This window comes from Lampetra fluviatilis, chromosome 23 (genome assembly GCF_964198595.1).
Source record: "Lampetra fluviatilis chromosome 23, kcLamFluv1.1, whole genome shotgun sequence".
NCBI lineage: Eukaryota > Metazoa > Chordata > Hyperoartia > Petromyzontiformes > Petromyzontidae > Lampetra > Lampetra fluviatilis.
The window spans coordinates 10,729,993-10,746,995 of record NC_136297.1 but is presented as its reverse complement, the minus strand read 5'-3'; the positions used below and the strand labels follow the sequence as shown (position 1 = coordinate 10,746,995).

Genomic DNA, 17,003 nt, shown 5'->3' with positions numbered 1-17,003 from the left:
CATTTATTTGGTATAACCCCGTGAGCCATTCGGCTCTTGAATCGGGTGCAACCGCAACAACCAAAAACATGAACAAGAAAACATTAAAGTGACGAGTGTCCCGCGTTCAACTGTGACGCCGTGGCCGCGCGCTGTCACGGGTTCACGACTCAAACCGAGAAACTGTCAGCGACGTCTACAAAGCCCCGCACTGTCTCTCTCTGTGTGTGTGTGCTGGAGTGATGTTGGAGCGGTGGTGCTGCGGTTAGCGCGCACAGCGCAAAGAAGCCGGTGGATTTCTCAACCCAGCACCAGCTCGAATTGAAATCTTAATGTTGACAAGAAACATTGGAAATTAACAAACACATTCCTGCGGAGGGAGCTGGTAGGAACGTTGGGTTGCTCGGTCAATGGACAGGGCCAACGGCGGCGTGGTGTATTACGCAAATATGCCCGACTGTGAGGGCGGGCACAAGCCGGCGTGAGTAGGTTAAACGTTGAGTTTTATAAGGGCACCACGGGGTGACCAGCCCCTCCACACCCAGCCCCACCCCTCCCACCCAGCCCTACCCAGCCCCTCCCCACCCTCCCCACCCAGCCCCACCCTCCCCACCCTCCTCTCCCCACCCAGCCCCTCCCTCCCCACCCAGCCCCTCCCTGCACGACGGACACAATAATCCCCTGTGGGCTGGTGTAACCAGGAGGTTCCTACCAGTAAAATATAGAATTAATCGGTTCCCATATCTGTCATGTCTGTATCTCTCTTGTCTCAGCTTGTACACGTCTGTGTCTTGTCTACATCTCTCTCCTCCCACAACAGTGGTCTCTCCTGGATCTCTCTCATCTCGTCTGACTACACGTGTCTCATCGCTGCCTCTGCTCTCGCCACATCTGTCTCATCTGTCATCTCTAATGACGTCTCTCTCGTCGAAAACTACTACCCTCCTCCGATGTCACGACAACGCCAACTTTTTTCGAGAACCCTTCTGTCATCCCGCAGGGGTTTTCTAAAACAAACAAGAAAACACTAAAAAGCCACGTGGGAGTCAGCGTTCGAGGCTCGGAATGTTACGAGATGAAATCCCAGTTTGGAAGGTGGACTCAGCCCATCATCGTACCTCCGGGGTAAATAAAACAATCACCACTGGTTGGATTTCTGCTCGGTAAACGGAAGACGAGCGCCCCAAAGGCTCATTTTGAGCAGGAAATCGCGGTGGGAGTGGGGGGTTTGCAGCGAATCGGGGCGACTGCCTCGGGCCCCGAGCTTTGGGGGGGGGGGGGGGCACGCGTCAACGTCACAGTGTCAAATGTAATATTTCCGGTTTAGTTTGAAGGCATCGGTGGTGGTGGGGGGGAAGCACACAGTGGAATTTGTCCCCGTTCTCCCGAACAAAATGTCAGAATCTGAATATTTACACCGCCCTGGAGGAACCCGATGAGCTATAAAGATTTTTCACAGATGCCCAGTCGTCTCTTTAGACCCCCCCCAATCACCACCAAGGGCAAATGGACCAGCACCCCCCCTCCCCCATGATGAGGAAGGCGGTGTCGTAATGAGCGCTGTGACGACGACGAGGAGGTTGGTGGTTAGTGGTGGTGGTGGTTCGTGTGACCCAAAATTCCGGTCTAATGGTGGCGAAACAACAGGAAGAAGCTGGCACGGCCGATAAGACTCGCGACCAGGGCCAATCGCACCTCGCACAACCATCCCACGTAGAGCCTCAACAGACTGTTGGGGGGGGAGGGGGTGCTGTTAGCGAGCACCTATTAAGGCCGACACGGCACACACACACACACGAGGCGGCGAGGATGGGGGGGGGGGGCGGTGATGTGGCTCAAGCTACGCCCGGCCACCTTTGTCTCCCCATTGGTGATGTTTACACACCCCCTGACTTGTGGGCAGTTCCATGACCGGTTCAGATTTTCGTCGAGGATGCTGGCGACTAGCGGGAATCGAACTGCACTACCGTCCTAACCACTCCACTGCCGCCCCCATACGATACGTTTACATTCCCATTAACATATATATAGTACGTGTACACACACATTAGTATGCCGTACATGCATTACTATACACGCGTTCAGAAACAGAAACACTCGTGAAGGGGGTGCCCGTTCCCACCTAATGTAGCAGTCCCCCCCTCCCCCCACCCCCTCGATAGACATCGCTTCCTTCCTTCTGCCAGAACCAGAAGTTGTTGCATAATCGACACTTTTAAGGTCTTCAAGCAAGCCTGCCGGCCGGCCGATGAGATGCTGAACGTATAAATGCGTCGTTAAACCCGCCACCACCCGACACAGCCAACTAGTAAGGGTTGTCACGTAAACAGAACATGCGAATTCGTCACTAGTACAGCACACCGGTGTGATCTAACCCCCCCCCCAAAAAAACCTATATTATGGATTATATTGGTCGCGAAAGCCGACGTGTTAAACTGAGATGCTGAATGTCGAACCAATGCGGCTGAAATGATGGGCTCTCAGAAGGCCGTTTTAGTGTGGAGGAACAGACGTGTCAAGGAGGCGTGACGTCAGCTTATTTATTCTGCCCTCATAGTACCACGCCACTAGGCGCCGCGTCTTTCCTTTGGGGGCGTCCATAAATGACGTCACGCGATTTTGGACGATTTTTGACCCGCCCCCCCCCCTTTCGTCACACGGCGTCACAAAAAGTCAGACCCCCCCCCCCCTCAAATGTGACCTCACAAAGCTCTGCCCCCCCTCCCAAAAAAAAAACATGCTTCAAATCGCTTTAAACTATTGTCATTGTAGTGCGTATTTAATGTGGCGCTGCACTCTGATGTTGTAGGAGAAAAATGTATTAAAAAGTATATTTAAATAAGTAGAACGTGTTGTCTATATTTATTTAAAGTCGCGCATTTTGATGTGACGTCACATTTCTCAAACTCCCCCCCTCGTCACACATCGTCACAAATGTCTGACGCCCCCCCCCCCCCCCCAGGTGCGTGACGTCATTTATGGACGGCCCCTTACTCTCCTGTCACCATCGGCCATGCTCAATCCACTGCTGGATGAAGGCCTGCGCAAGCCGTTGCGATCGCTCCACCCTCCCGCGGTGCATCCTAATCAGTTTAACACGGCGGCTTTCGCGACCAATAATATCATCCATAACACAAATCTGGCTGTCGCCTGATGAAGCCAGTTGTAAGTGCTGGCGAAACGTCGTACTCAGATTATAAATGTTGTGGCTTGGCTCTCCAACATACCGGTGTTGCTGTACCAGCAATAAATTGGCCACGTTGTTTACGTGACAAACCTTACTAAATTGGCCGTGTCGGGTGGTGGTGGGTTTAACGACACATTTACGGGATTGTATCCTAGAATCGTCCCCAGTTTCTGTTCCACAACGTACGCAATGTCCGAGAGGAAGGTGCAAGCAGCAATAACGGCGGGATGATCGTGACAACCGCAAGTGATCTGAATGCAAATATTGATAACGAGATGGCAATGATGGTGATGTTGGTACAGACTAGGCCAGTGATGTAGGGCTATGAATATTCATCCGATTCGATTTTTTTTTCAACATTACGGCGACTGACGCGGCCTCAAGTGGCCGCGTCATTTGCACCATTAAGTACGATATCAGTTCTGAGAACATCGTACACGAGTGGCTCGGCTCAAGAATCGATATTCATCGAATCGTTATTAAACCCTTCGTGATGATTCATAAAATATCAATGTCCCGTACAGTATACGACGACGGTTGTAACTGTTGAATCTGCGGATGAAAACAGGGAGGTGATGGCATCAACTTCGAAAGCGATGATTGTGCAATTACTGGTGACAATGATGGGATGGTAACCGAGAGATAACAAAAAAAATATCGACGATGATGAAGACTTAATTACGTATGGGAACAAGAAAACGGTACAGATTTCATGAGCTCTGCCTCGCGAGCCAGGCAGGCCTCAACGCACAGCAGGGATTTAAAGTGGGAAAAATAAATCAGCCAGATTTACAAATCTAAGAGAACACACCGCATTGAGATTGCATCCCGACAAGGAGCATATACCGAGCTGGGCCCAGATAAAAAAGTTTAGGATGCAAATTTGTTGTGCATATTAATGCGAAGATTTGGCTTCAAGTGACAGGCGATGCGCAATGCCGTCGCGTAATTTTTTTTGGCCCAAAACAGAAACTCACTTGAGCATCAAACAACAGCAAACGAACCACTCTCTCTCAAAGCATGCGGGGACTCGCACAAACATGAAAAGGGTTTTTAATTTTCTTTTTAATGTCATTACCACAGACTCTTCATATTTTAATCCTTACCGAGTCTTTATCTCAGTCGCACCACACACATTACAGAAAGGAGCCGTGCCATTTACGGCAAGTGCAGGTTCTAACACACATGGACGAACACATGGCCCATTACGATTATTAGGAATTTGCAAACGTGAACAGGCTGGCTGTTTTTTTTTACCAAACACCACTGGATCTAACAAACTCTTCGTAACCATCGATTAAATCTAGGTTTTGAAATGGTGAGTTATCGAAGAGCGGTAGCCGACGTGGGCCCAAATTAAGACAGCCGACTGTAACGAAGGGATGGAGCGGTGTCGTGGCGATGTACGCACTGCACTCCGAATCCAGCGGCTAAAATCGTTTGATTCCCGATCTTGGGCCTTTCCCCTTCGCCAACCTGCAGTGGACAACATGAAGTATGGTAAAAACCACCCCCACGACTGATAGGCATCCATTCTAAGGCAGTGCGCACTTAACAAAGTTGGCGATTTTAAATAAATATTGGGAAACCAATGCCATCCATTTGTCGTTACATTTTCGATAGTTTTTTCTGACTTTTCGCCGCTACAATTGCCTAGTAATCGTAAGTTTATCACGCCGTTCCTTTCGTCAAACCTGCATCGATTCCCTCGTCAAACACGCCCCATAAATTTCCGAGGAAAACGAATTGGAGAAAGTAATTAATAAAAATGCTCTTGCAAACTATGAGCTACACAGGCATTCTAAAACACTCCGGCAATATCCATCACTTAGGGACATGCTGATAAAAGTATGCAGGACCCCTATCTCAGCCCCACCAGATAGATGTCACCATTCACAGCATTCAAAATTCGAGTTGTCATGATCCAGGGTCGAAATTTGAAGAACACAATTTCTTGTTTTTTTTTGCCTTCGTGGTGCATGTAGAATCTTTTAGAAGCTGCAGAATTTTCCAAGAACAAATCGCATAGAACACACGCGAATCGTAGATGAGCGACGCTTTACGCGCACCATCCAAACGGCTTAACGCCGATTCATCGTTACATTACGACTACAAGAGCGGCAAGTGCTGCTGGTGGCAAGAGTGTTTCTCAGCTCCCGTCGGTGGGCCAGGGTTCGTAAATTTTACACGTTTCCCCGTTTCCCAGCCCTCGCTTAGTAAGCGACGCTCATTTAGCGTCGAGTGCTGCTGTTACACCTACGGGAATTGGAGCCTGCAAGAGAGAGGGGCTCGCCGTGAATGAGGACTGGATCTCTCGTCAGCCAGCAAAACTTTCATCCTCACAGTTTTGATCAGAGAAAATAAACACCACCCACTTTCTCACTGCACCCATCCCACCACCACCTCAAAAAATATATAACAGCAATGCTATTTTTAACAGAGAACTTTGGCGAGACAAAATGAGAGGGGGTTTCTCCTCGCTAAACAAGCGCGCACCAAGCCATCGTGCGGAAGAATAGGCAATTGTGAGGGGCCCTAACAGGGCTGCGTCAAATCGAAAGCGCGCTCTGTCGCCGACAAGGGAGATGTCGCTCCGTTTAAAATGGGTGGCGAAATGGTGGGATGTCTGGAGGCGATAGTGACAGGCATCTCGTGGTAGGTGGTAGTGATGCGGATGGAGGTGGCTGACCGAGGTGCTAGTGATGGGTTTCTGGTGGAGGTTGTAGTGTCGCTGGTGGAGGAAGTGGGGGGGGGTGATACAGCATAACATTTCAGTGGAGGCAGTCGCCGCTCCACCAACATCGCCACGGTCCTCCGCTGTGTCCGACGCACAGAGACCCAAGCCGAGTGCAACATCCCTCAATGCAGCTACGCTCTCCTCTTCTCTCCTCCATTTAATTTCACCGCCGTTTCTCCCCCGTTGCCGTGAAATGACATCGCCAAAAAAAAAGCCCATGTGCCACATTGCCCAGCGTCCGGCATCAGCAGGGGCTGGCGACAAATTTCACCTCAAATAAAATAGCAGGATGCGTGGGCCACCATCGGCAAGCAACCGGTAACGAACGTGCGGGCAAGCGCCATCCACGGAACTTCGCCCACGATGGTGCCGCTTCCAGCAGCGAGCAGGACTGGTGCTGCGGAGGAGAAAGAGGAGGAGAGGGAGGCCCGCTGTAGTACGCTTCCACCTCCCAGGCAGGCCGCGACGTCTGTTACAATGCAGCGTCTCTTCTCATCTCGTTTTGAGGTTCGCCCATCGCTCTCCTCGCCCTCCAGCCGCCACCGCGTTCGTCCTGGGTCGTACGCGTCGCCTTTCTCAGCATCGCCCCGTCGCTGGTGTGCCACCGCCGTGCGTCGCCACGTTCCGCTTTATTTGGTTTAGTTTTTCGTCTGCGTTGCGCCGTTGCCGCCACGTTGCTCCCCCCCTCACTCCCCCGCCGCCACCGCCGTCACCTCGGTTCGTGCCGCTTCCGTGGCTGGATTCGCGGCCCACGTGTCGTGGCTGCCGGGGCGCCCCCATCAGTCGAGCTCGATGGAGAGGCCGTCCGGCTCGGCCTCCGTACCCTCCTCGTCGCTGCCCATGAGGCTGCTGAGCAGGTTTCCTGCGTGCAACGGTGTGGAAAGACGGTCGCGTTATTCCAAGCGACTGGACGATGGCAGCGGCTTCCCAGTGACAGTCCAGGGGAATTGCTCCACTTGCACAATATAGATCTAACTCATTTCTAAACTAAAATAAACTATTTTTTTTATTTTACCCGGCAAGGACCACTGAGCTATAGAGCTCTTTTTTAGAAGCGACCTGGGCCACAAATGATAGCTCAATGAGGCGGCTTGCCATGTGGAAATGTATAGCAGTCAAATATTTGAAACGTATATTTCTAAATGTGGAGGAAAAAACCGGAGGACCCAGATAAAAAATCCCCGCGACCACGGGAAGACCATACAAACTCCAAATTTACAGGTGTCAGGGTCGGGATGAAACCCATGCCCTCTCGTATGCCAGGCGAGCTAGTTAACATCGCTGCCACGGTGCCAAACAGTGATCTTATTATTAGGTTTTTTCGGTAAAGTCATGTAGGTAAAAAATTAAAATTAATAAAAGTTAAATAAAATTAAAATAAAATAAAAATCACGACGTTTCGGAGGCAACACAAGCTTCCGTCTTCAAGCTTGTGTTGCCTCCGAAACGTCGTGATTTTTATTTTATTTTACTTTTATTAATTTTAATTTTTTACCTACGTGACTTTACCGAAAAAACCTAAGAATATGAATCCTTGCAGTCACGAAAGCTTAAAATCTAGAGCCAAACAGTGATTTGGAAAAAAACCACACAACACATATGGGACACACACACACGATACACATTCGACCGCAAAGTTATTTTCTGCCCCATTCAACGCCACTGTGGTGGGCATGCGGGTGACGACGGCGCCGAGCTCACCGATCATCCCTCCGTAGGATGACGTCTGCTTGGGCGGCACTCCGAAGAACAGCTGCCCGATCCTGTCCAGGTACTGCGGTGCGAGACGAGGGGCAGGAGTCAAGGGCACGCTGCGCAAGACCAGGTGCAGGGCAATCATCGCCGCGCAACGACTGCCACGCAATTTTCTACTGAATGTACGTACGTATGTTGAACTTCTTTCGCAACGTACACACCAAACCGTGCTATGTGTGTATGTTGAACTTCTTTCGCACCGTACGTAGCCAACCGTGCGAGTCGGCGCGTGTGCCTCCCGCGCCTCCCACGCCCGTCAACGACGTTCGGGAGAGGTTTATTTCGGGAGCTGTACTTTTTTTTTGATTGTCTACGCCTACGACCAAAACGGCCGGAATGCACCCGATCTTGTCAGATCTCAGACTCTAAATAAGGAGGATTTGAGCATGATTAATACTTCTATGGGAAACCGCCATGACTAATGGTAGCAGTAGATGGCTGCGGTGCTACGGTGTGGGCAGCAGAGGGCAGTGTGGTATAATCTGTTGCCGAACGTGGATGTGTGGCGATGCGCTGACCAGCATGGTGATGCTTGGTAAAACAAATCCCACAACATGCACAGTGTGGGGAGGACCTCATCCAGCAGTGGATTGATAAAGGGGCAGCACACGTACAAGAAACAACCTGTAAAAATCTGATTTCTGTAGTGGGCGTCTGAGAAGGCTGAGAACCAATCGTCTGAGAACCAATAAAATCAGACAGCCGTCACATGACTACCGAAGGTTGTGGCCTCTGCACACATCTCTTCAGTTTTAGACAAAATTTTGTCTTCATTGGTCAAACACAACCGCGTCATTGTGTGTGATGGGGTTTTTTGTGCAGACACCGGATAAAGAGCTGAGACCATCAAATCAATAAAACTTGAGAACTCGGATGGATGAATAATTTTTTTAATCCCGGGATCTCAGCAGTGGCAGCTTGGTGCTCTGACCCCTGACCCAACCCAGCCACCACATGGAACAGATTTTAATCAACGAATCGCTGCATTCTGAGCGCCGACATCCCGATGGCTAACAACGGTGCAGATCGCCGAGACGACGCGTCGTAGCCGTTTTCACCGTCGAGCGAACCTGTCCCCAGACGGGAAAGTAGCCTCACCTCCAAGTAGACGGGATCTCTCTTGATGGACATCTGGTAGACTTCACAGAGCACCGTGAACACGGTCAGCTTTCCCCTGCTCGCGCACAGCGCGCACATTTGCGATCAGCGGGTCGGCGCGTCACGAGGACGCGTGAATGTGCGAGGCGCGAGGGTTTCACGACGCGACGGCCACGGGACAACCCCTGGCGCGCCACACTCACCCCTCGATGGCGAGCAGCAGGAACCAGATGAAGTTGAGGAGCGGCAGGGAGAAGGGAGGCCCTCCGTCGATGAGGGGGTGCTTCTGCGTGTACGTCACGAACACGATCGTGGCCGTGCTCTTGTCCTTCAAGCACAGGAACCTGCGGGGCGACACGACATCGCACGCGGCATATCGGTTTCCTCATTCCTTTAGAACTGCTTGTGTTTTAGTTTTGTGTCCTTCCCCCCGCACCTCCGATTAGTGCGGCTGGCTGCGTACGGTGCGAAAGAAGTTTAACGTACATACGTACGTGTGCGCAAGTGCTCGACTTGGAGTGAGCGGAAGCGAGCGAGCAAATTATTGAGTGTACGGATAAGTGAGCGAGCGATTCAGTGAGTGAGTTATTTTATTAAGTGAATAAACGGGTGACTGAAAAAGTTAAGTTACTCCACGAGTGACTGAGTGAACAAAATATTTCTTAAAAGAATGAACGAGTAGATGAGTGTTTTGAGTAGACGAGAGAGTGGCCGAGCTTGCAAACGTACGCGTGAGCAAGTAAACCTAGATTTGAAGCTTTCGTGACTGCAAGGATTCATACTCTTAGGTTTTTTCGGTAAAGTCGCGTAGGTAAAAAAATAGAAATAAAATAATAAATCACGACGTTTCGGAGGCAACACAAGTCTCCGTCATCAGGTGGGACCGTCACAGCTACGTACAAGAAACAACCTGTGACGGTCCCACCTGATGACGGAGACTTGTGTTATTTCTATTATTATTTCTATTATTTTTTTTATTATAATTTTTTTTTACCTACGTGACTTTACCGAAAAAACCTAAGAGTAGCAAGTAAACCAACAAGTAAATTACTCGAGTGAACGAGTAAGTGTGCAAGAAAATCAGCAGGCAAGTGAGCGACTGAGTAAGCGAGCGAGCGAGCGACTCACTGTAGCACGGCCTGCGCCACAAAGAGGTCGGCCTCGCCGGGGAAGGATTGCGTCGTCGCGTGCTCCACCAGCATGAGCGCACAGCTCTCCCCGTCCGACGCGTGCAGGAAGTGGTAGCGCGACTCGCCGTAGTTCTGCTCTGCACACGGCGCTCGTCGCACACCAACGACGCTTCGAGTGTTAACACGGCCACCTGCGTCACTGCCACTTTAACCAGGTACCCCGCTCACGCACATCACTACCACCTCGATCACCACCCACAATCACCACCACCTCAACTGGCCACCCCGATCACGCATATCACTACCAGCTCAACCAGCCACCGCAATCACCACCCACGTTACTGCCACTTCAACCAGGATGTGAAACCTTCCTAAAGCTGCTAGTTACCCAGTGAACCCTTTGGGATTATATTGATCGTACGCAATAAGCTCCGAGCTGTCACCACTACCTCACTCACCAGCCTCCCCCCCAACTCCACAACTCTATCTCACAACCCCGGCACTCACCACCATCACCACACCTCACCACCTCGCCGATCTCAACGTCATCCCAACTCACCACCCCATCAACTCACCGATATTTCACTCACTCCCTCCCTCCCCACTCGCCACCCTCCCCACTCATCACTTCTTCCCCCACACCACAACCTTCTCACTCACCACCTCCTCAACCAACTAATTTCTCATTCACAAACTCCACAATCGCCACCTTCCCCCACACCTCCGATTAGCACGGTTGGCTATGTACGGTGCGAAAGAAGCTCCAACATACATACGTACACCATTTCCCCCCGCCTTGGCCAAACCACAACCTCCGCACTCATCACCGCCTCCCTCACCACACGCCCTGGCTCGCCCGCCGACCCTCGCTGCTCACCTTTCCACAGGGTGAGCGCCAGTAGGCGGTGGAGCTCGGGGTGCCCGCGCCGCGCCGTGCCGTCGCGGGACCACTTGACCGCGCGCGCCGCGAAGTTGGTCCGCTCGGGGGAGTTGGGGTCCATGAGCGAGAAGAGGCGCGACAGCCGCTCTGACAGCGCAGCGCCACGACACCGTCAACAACAACTATGCGTGTAATCGTCACCGTAGTTAACCGGAAAGCAAGATGCGCTCTTTTTTTAGACGCTTTCTATTAACTCACTCTGTCTGTTGTTGTTGTTGCATCCTCAAATCTTGTAACTCAATTTGAACCCACTTCCCAATGTGGTATAGACTGCAAACTTGGTATACTTATGGTCATACTGATGACAATACTACATTCTATCAGAAAAAATAAAAACATATTTTTAAACAATCTTTTTTATATGTTTCGGCTTGGGTCTAATTGTCCACGCTCAACTGACGTTGGCTGTAAATGACCACGGTCCCTTACATTATGGCAAGCTTCGGGGCCACTTCCTGGAGTCGTGGAGTTCTTCCATTACTAGTACGGAACATTTCATTAAAGCGTGTTTAAAAAAAAAAATGTATATCACTTATTTCCCCTCAAAATGTTTCAAAGGAAAAGTTGGCGATGCATTTTATAATCCGATAGGTGGCCTGAAACCTGGTGTCTAGACACGCAAGATACAACTGTCATTGTGATCAGCGTCCAATCTACACGCCATTCAAACTCTGCGCCGTTACGCCTATCTGCCACTCGTCCTACGCTCTCCACTTGGTCTACAAACCCCTCGGCCCACACGCCACGAGGTCTACGTGCCGCCCGACCTTCCTTCCTGCCACTTGGCCTATGTACCATGCAACGTGTATACCACATGCGAGCTGGGCGGAGTGTCATTGAGCCTGGCTGACTGCGGTGGAGCCGGGTGGCGTACGCACCGAGCAGCTCCTCAGTGACCGTGGCGGAGGATTTCTCCAGCGACTCGAGCACCAGCATGGAGAGGTCCGCAGCGCTGTTTTGCTGCGGCGGCAGAGACACGACAAGGAGCGTCACACACACAGCAGCAGCAGCAGGGGAGTGCCACACGGAGTCACGAGTCATCTTCTCCTTTCGTATGGCTGATGTAGATGCAGAGCAACAACTTACAATTTCACATTCAGGTGGTCAAGGCCAGATAACCGCATCGGGAGCGGCAGAGTGGTGCATCGCTGCGATGTCGCCTTCGTATTTTTGGACGGGCACTGCATCGTCATACGTTGTACGGTCTGTTCCGGAGATTTTTATTTATTTTTGTTCCATTTGTGTGCACACGGGAGGGGAGCGTCACAGTCTCCCACACAGCCGGCGAGCGTCACACACAGCTGCAGAGTATCACAGCGTCACACACAGCAGCAGAGTATCACAGCGTCACACAGCAGGCGGGCGTCACGCACAGCGTCATGCTCGGCAGAAGAGAATTGTAGTCAAGTCACGATTCACAATCCCCCTGCGGTTTAATCATTTCAACGATTCAGTCCCGATTCAACCCAAGGGTCACACTTCTTTCTTCATCTCGTTTGTGGCATCTTGTTATGTTGTCCCATTGTGCCCGTTTCGTGTTTTTTGGTCTTGTTAAATGTTCTGACGAATTAGCCCACATTGGAAATGTGTACACAATGTGTATAATCAGTTAAGAGGGTGAGGGAGAGTGGTTTGGCAGAGCTGCTTGGTGCAGCGGTTTAAAGGGGGTGAGAATTTGGTGGAGCAGTTCCAAGGGAGCGATTCGGTGGAGCAGTTTGGTGGAGCAGTTTTGTTGAGTGGTGTAGGGGAGGAGATTATGGGAACCCTTTAGGGGAGCGGTTGGTGAAACTGTTTGGGGAAAACGGTTTGGGAGGAGCGGTTTGGTCGTGTCTAACCTCCCACGCACATGTTGACCGCTAACATTTCCAAATGCTCACACATCAAAACCGCGAAACTCCATCGTCATCATCATAACCATCATCGCGAGCTGGGGCAGCGAGCCTCACCTGGTTGTGTTTGAAGAAGAGCAGAGCCCCGGAGAACATGAGCTCCACCACCTCGCTGTGCCGATTCTGTGTCGTGTACCTGTGGCAGCCACGGTGGAACATGGGAAGGGGTGTGGAGGGGGTGGACATGGGTGGAGGAAAGGTGGGGGGGCAAAGAAGAGCACAATGGCAAGATGTTAACTCCCTCGCCTGGTATACAGGAGGTCGTGGGTTTGAGCTCAACTCTGACGGCTGTATATTTGAAGTTTGCATGTTCTCCCCGTGGTCTTGTGGATTTTTCTCAGGGTCGTCCGTTTTTTTCCTCCACATTTAGAAAAACATGCGTTTGGAGTTTATTTGGCTGCTATCAATTTCCACGTTATGAGCCACTACGTTGAGCGATCATTTGCGGCCTGGTTGCTTCTGAAAAAGAGCTATGCAGCACATTATTTATTGTAAAGTAACAATTATTGTAATATGTATTCATGGTTTATGATGAGTAAACTGCAGTTGAACTTTTGAGTCATCTTTACTCATACTGGAAGTACAAAAAATCTGAAACATTTTACCATAAAAATCCAATGCCAAAGTTAGGGGAAAGTGATATCACTAAATCATATTCTCTGGATTATAATACGCTCCAGAAAATAGACGGCCCTCCAACTTGTTCCGTTTGTCAATAAAGTTACACAAATCTAGTCAATAAAATTATATTACTGTATAGATATACTCCGGATTAAGATAAACTCCCAACTTTGCTTTATAATAATTGGGAAAAGCGTGTTTTATAATCCACCGAAACGGTAAGTGTCATATTGTAAAAATTGTATATCGTATACTTCCGTGAACATCATGTCGTGGCAACCCTACTGCTGCACCACGTGCATTACAGACATATAGACCGCACCAAGGTGGTTTAAGCAGCGATGACACAAGCCATGACCTGCTCAATGTTAGTGTGAGAGTGACCAGCTCAAATAACATCAACAAAACCCCACATACGGCTTGCCACGCACGCACTCACTCAACACAAACATCAGCCGAACAACGGGTAAACCGCACACACTGGGTCACAGAGTGTGCAAGCGGCCAAGGTGTACGTCATAAATAATTCACGGTAATCACAGTACCTGTTTTGTCAGTGTTAAAGAGGTTGCTGCCTGTATCGAATGCACTGACAAAGAGAATGGAATAGCTGAAACATCGGGAAAGATAGCTGCATGCTTGGAATTACACCGAGAGACAGAAAGCTAGGAAGAGGAGGCCAAGGATCAGGGAAATTAGAGACATCGTATTGGCTGGGCTTGAGCAGGACATACCGTTAGAAAAGAGATTGACCGACAAATGAGACTGGTGACGGAACGACAGCCAAATGACAGAACGTGCCCAAAAGTAAGCTCTCCGCGGAGATGGAGCGAACGAATCAAATCTTGTCGAGAAGCATTGTTGATTGTGGCAGTGCAAGAGGGTGGGAAGGCCTTCCTCTGACAGTGAATTGATCAAGGCTGATGATGATGGGCAAATAAAGGTCATAAACACGGCCTACATTAGCAGTAGTTACAGCCTAATTCTGGTGAATATGCTCACAAATGTGCAATTGTGCACGCAGCAGAGGGCGGCAGGGTGACGTGGTGATAGCCACTCGTGCCTCACAGCAAGACGGTGTTCGGGGTTCGATTCCCAACTCGGACGCCATCCTGTTAGGAGTTTGTATGTTCTCCCCCTGTACTTCAGGGGGTTCCCATAGCTAAACAAATACATGTCACTGGTACTGCCCAAATTCTGTATCCAAATGATGAAAATGTAACTGGAAGTTACTTAACAAAACTTAAAATAACATCGCCCCCGACTGCAAAAACTTCACAGGACCCTTACGAAACGAGTACGTGTTTGAGACTCTGCGAGACTTTTTTTGGGTAAATAAGCGTAATAAAAATGATATAACTGAAGAGCCAAGGACGGTGTGCATGTGTGTCCTATGTTCAGGCTTTTAAACCTTCACATGGTGTTTGCTGCAATCTGATTAACCCTAACCCAGGTCTCCCTTGCATAAAAAACACACAGCGGTGGATCGACCAACCTCACTGTTGAGGTATTTTCACAGTCAATCAAAATGAAAAATAACTACTTTGCCATTTGCGCCATTTTTATTGCGCCAAGGCTATCACAAAGGGCGCGACGTTTCACGGGCATAGTCTGTTCGTGATATTGCAGTAGGAGGCGGTATTGCTGCGTTTTCCATTTGAGTAACGTACAAGGTACGTTTCCAAAATTGGACCGCCTTGCCGGCATGCGGCTTTTACCATCTGCTGTGAACTAAACGGCACGGTTCATGGTTAATATATACCCCAAGTATTAATTAGGGCGGCCGCGAGACTCGAACCACGAGCCTCTGCAACAAGCGGAAAACGCATGAACGCTCGTTCCGTCCCCCAAACCTCCCCCCCCCCCCAGTGACTTCGAACTCGCGTGGAGCAATCCAGAACAAAGCAAGCCCAGGGGTAAAGAGCGGCACGATAAGAGCTGTTTATTTATTTAGGTTCTGTCCGACTCTATAGAGAGACGCCGTGCCACGGCAAATAAACGACGTAAAAAGTTGAGACGTGCAGCAGTGAGGACTGGGAATATGAATTGCAAATGTTTAAAACAATCAAACTCCTACTACACGAGGCGATTCGATTGACTGTAACGATTTAGGGTCGCGACACGAATCAATAAATAATGATAATTTTGTTTTACCTGCTCGTTTGTATGCTCGTCTCTGAAATGTTTCGGCTCGTTGGTATTGTCGGTCACGTATGTCTTGGTCTCGTTCACATTACGATTCGAGACCGTCTGTTCTGTTAAAGATTCGTATGTCCGCTTTGGTTTTGATTGCGTGTTTCACACGTCGTTGATAACGTACCCGCGTGTACGGTCTGTCTCGTTTATTCAGTTCTGTTTGCACTGCGGGTCGTCGGATCTACACGTGTGCTTCGTTTGTACTTTCTGATGCACACCGTATCGATTGTACCGTCTCGTGTGTACGAGTACGCCTGGCGCGTCTGTAATCTGTGCGAACGAACGTTTGTTCTATCTCAATTCTAATCTCATCGTCTCGCCTCTGCAGTCTCGGTGCCTAACACCCGCAATCAAAGCCACGCCCGGACAGGTCAAGAGCGGACTTTAACAATCACACCGAAAGAACCAAGAATATGAATCCCTGCAGTCAAGAAAGCTTTAAATCAGAATCACACTACACTCAAAACAAAAGCGCTCGCGCGCTCTGCGAGCCAGTTGATACATCTTCTTGGTTCTTTCGGCAAAGTCACATAGAAGGTTGATAGAAAGTTGATACAATTAACCTATTGTAGCACCCAGGGAATGTCCTACGACCTGCCAAGCGAGCCTGCGACACTTTATTACGCGTCATCAATACGCACGCACCTAGCCTGGCACACGAGCTGTGGTGACGTGCCCGTCAACTTCTTGGCGAACTGCGGCGGTTCTTGATGGGCAGGTGGGTGAGTAAGTGGAATGAACGGGGGCGGGTGGGTTGAATCCCTGCGGGCCCAGTGACCGCATCCCCCCGCAGACAATCCAGGCCAACGCAGGCTCCGACTCGGGCCTAGCACCAACCCCCCCGGCGCCGCTGGGTGGGCTGAGGGAGAACTGACCGGTGGAAGAGCGTGCGGTACATCTGGTGCGCCTCGTAGTAGTCTCCGCGCTCCACGCTGGCGCGAAGTTTCCCCTCCACGCGCTGAACACCGCCCCGCGCAGACGCAGCAGCGGCAGCGGCGGCGGCGCTGCCGGCCGCGTTGCTACCTTCACCCTCCGTCTTCTCCGCCATCGTCTCGAGAATGGACGGAAATCGATTCCGTTAGTTAACAATTAACCGTGTGTCGATTCCGTCGTTGGATCAGGGCCGCGGGAATCGATTTGCGATTCATAGACGTCGATTAGCGACGCGCGGATTTCGCCGTTGTGTTCGAGTGAAGGGGGTTCGATTCTGGTTGAGATGTCGATTTAAGGATCTATCGATGTCGAAATTGCATTTGAGCTAACGAGAATCGATTTGGGTAACTTAGTGTCCTTAGCGATACCTCGATTCCTGTGGGAATGTATTGTTAGCGATTACCCAAAATTGGTGCCATTGGATGAGATCGATTCATAGGAATATTATGGGCCGTGGTCGATTTAACGATTAGACGGGTTAGGATCGATTAATCGAGTTTGTTTAGCGAATGTCAATGAATGGATGTCTTGATTCAAC

General features: G+C 50.2%; 1 protein-coding gene across 1 annotated transcript; it reads right to left on the bottom strand.

Moving 5' to 3' along the window:
• Positions 1-4,206: 4,206 nt before the first annotated feature.
• On the bottom strand, positions 4,207-16,600 carry GET4 (guided entry of tail-anchored proteins factor 4). Its single transcript, XM_078867183.1, has 9 exons — positions 16,408-16,600; positions 12,773-12,851; positions 11,705-11,786; positions 10,764-10,913; positions 9,885-10,023; positions 8,960-9,100; positions 8,757-8,832; positions 7,605-7,677; positions 4,207-6,765 (listed from the first exon to the last, which is right to left on the bottom strand). The coding sequence occupies exons 1-9, from the start codon at positions 16,578-16,580 to the stop codon at positions 6,683-6,685; spliced, it is 996 nt and encodes a 331-aa protein (XP_078723309.1). The 5' UTR covers positions 16,581-16,600; the 3' UTR covers positions 4,207-6,682.
• Positions 16,601-17,003: the final 403 nt, after the last annotated feature.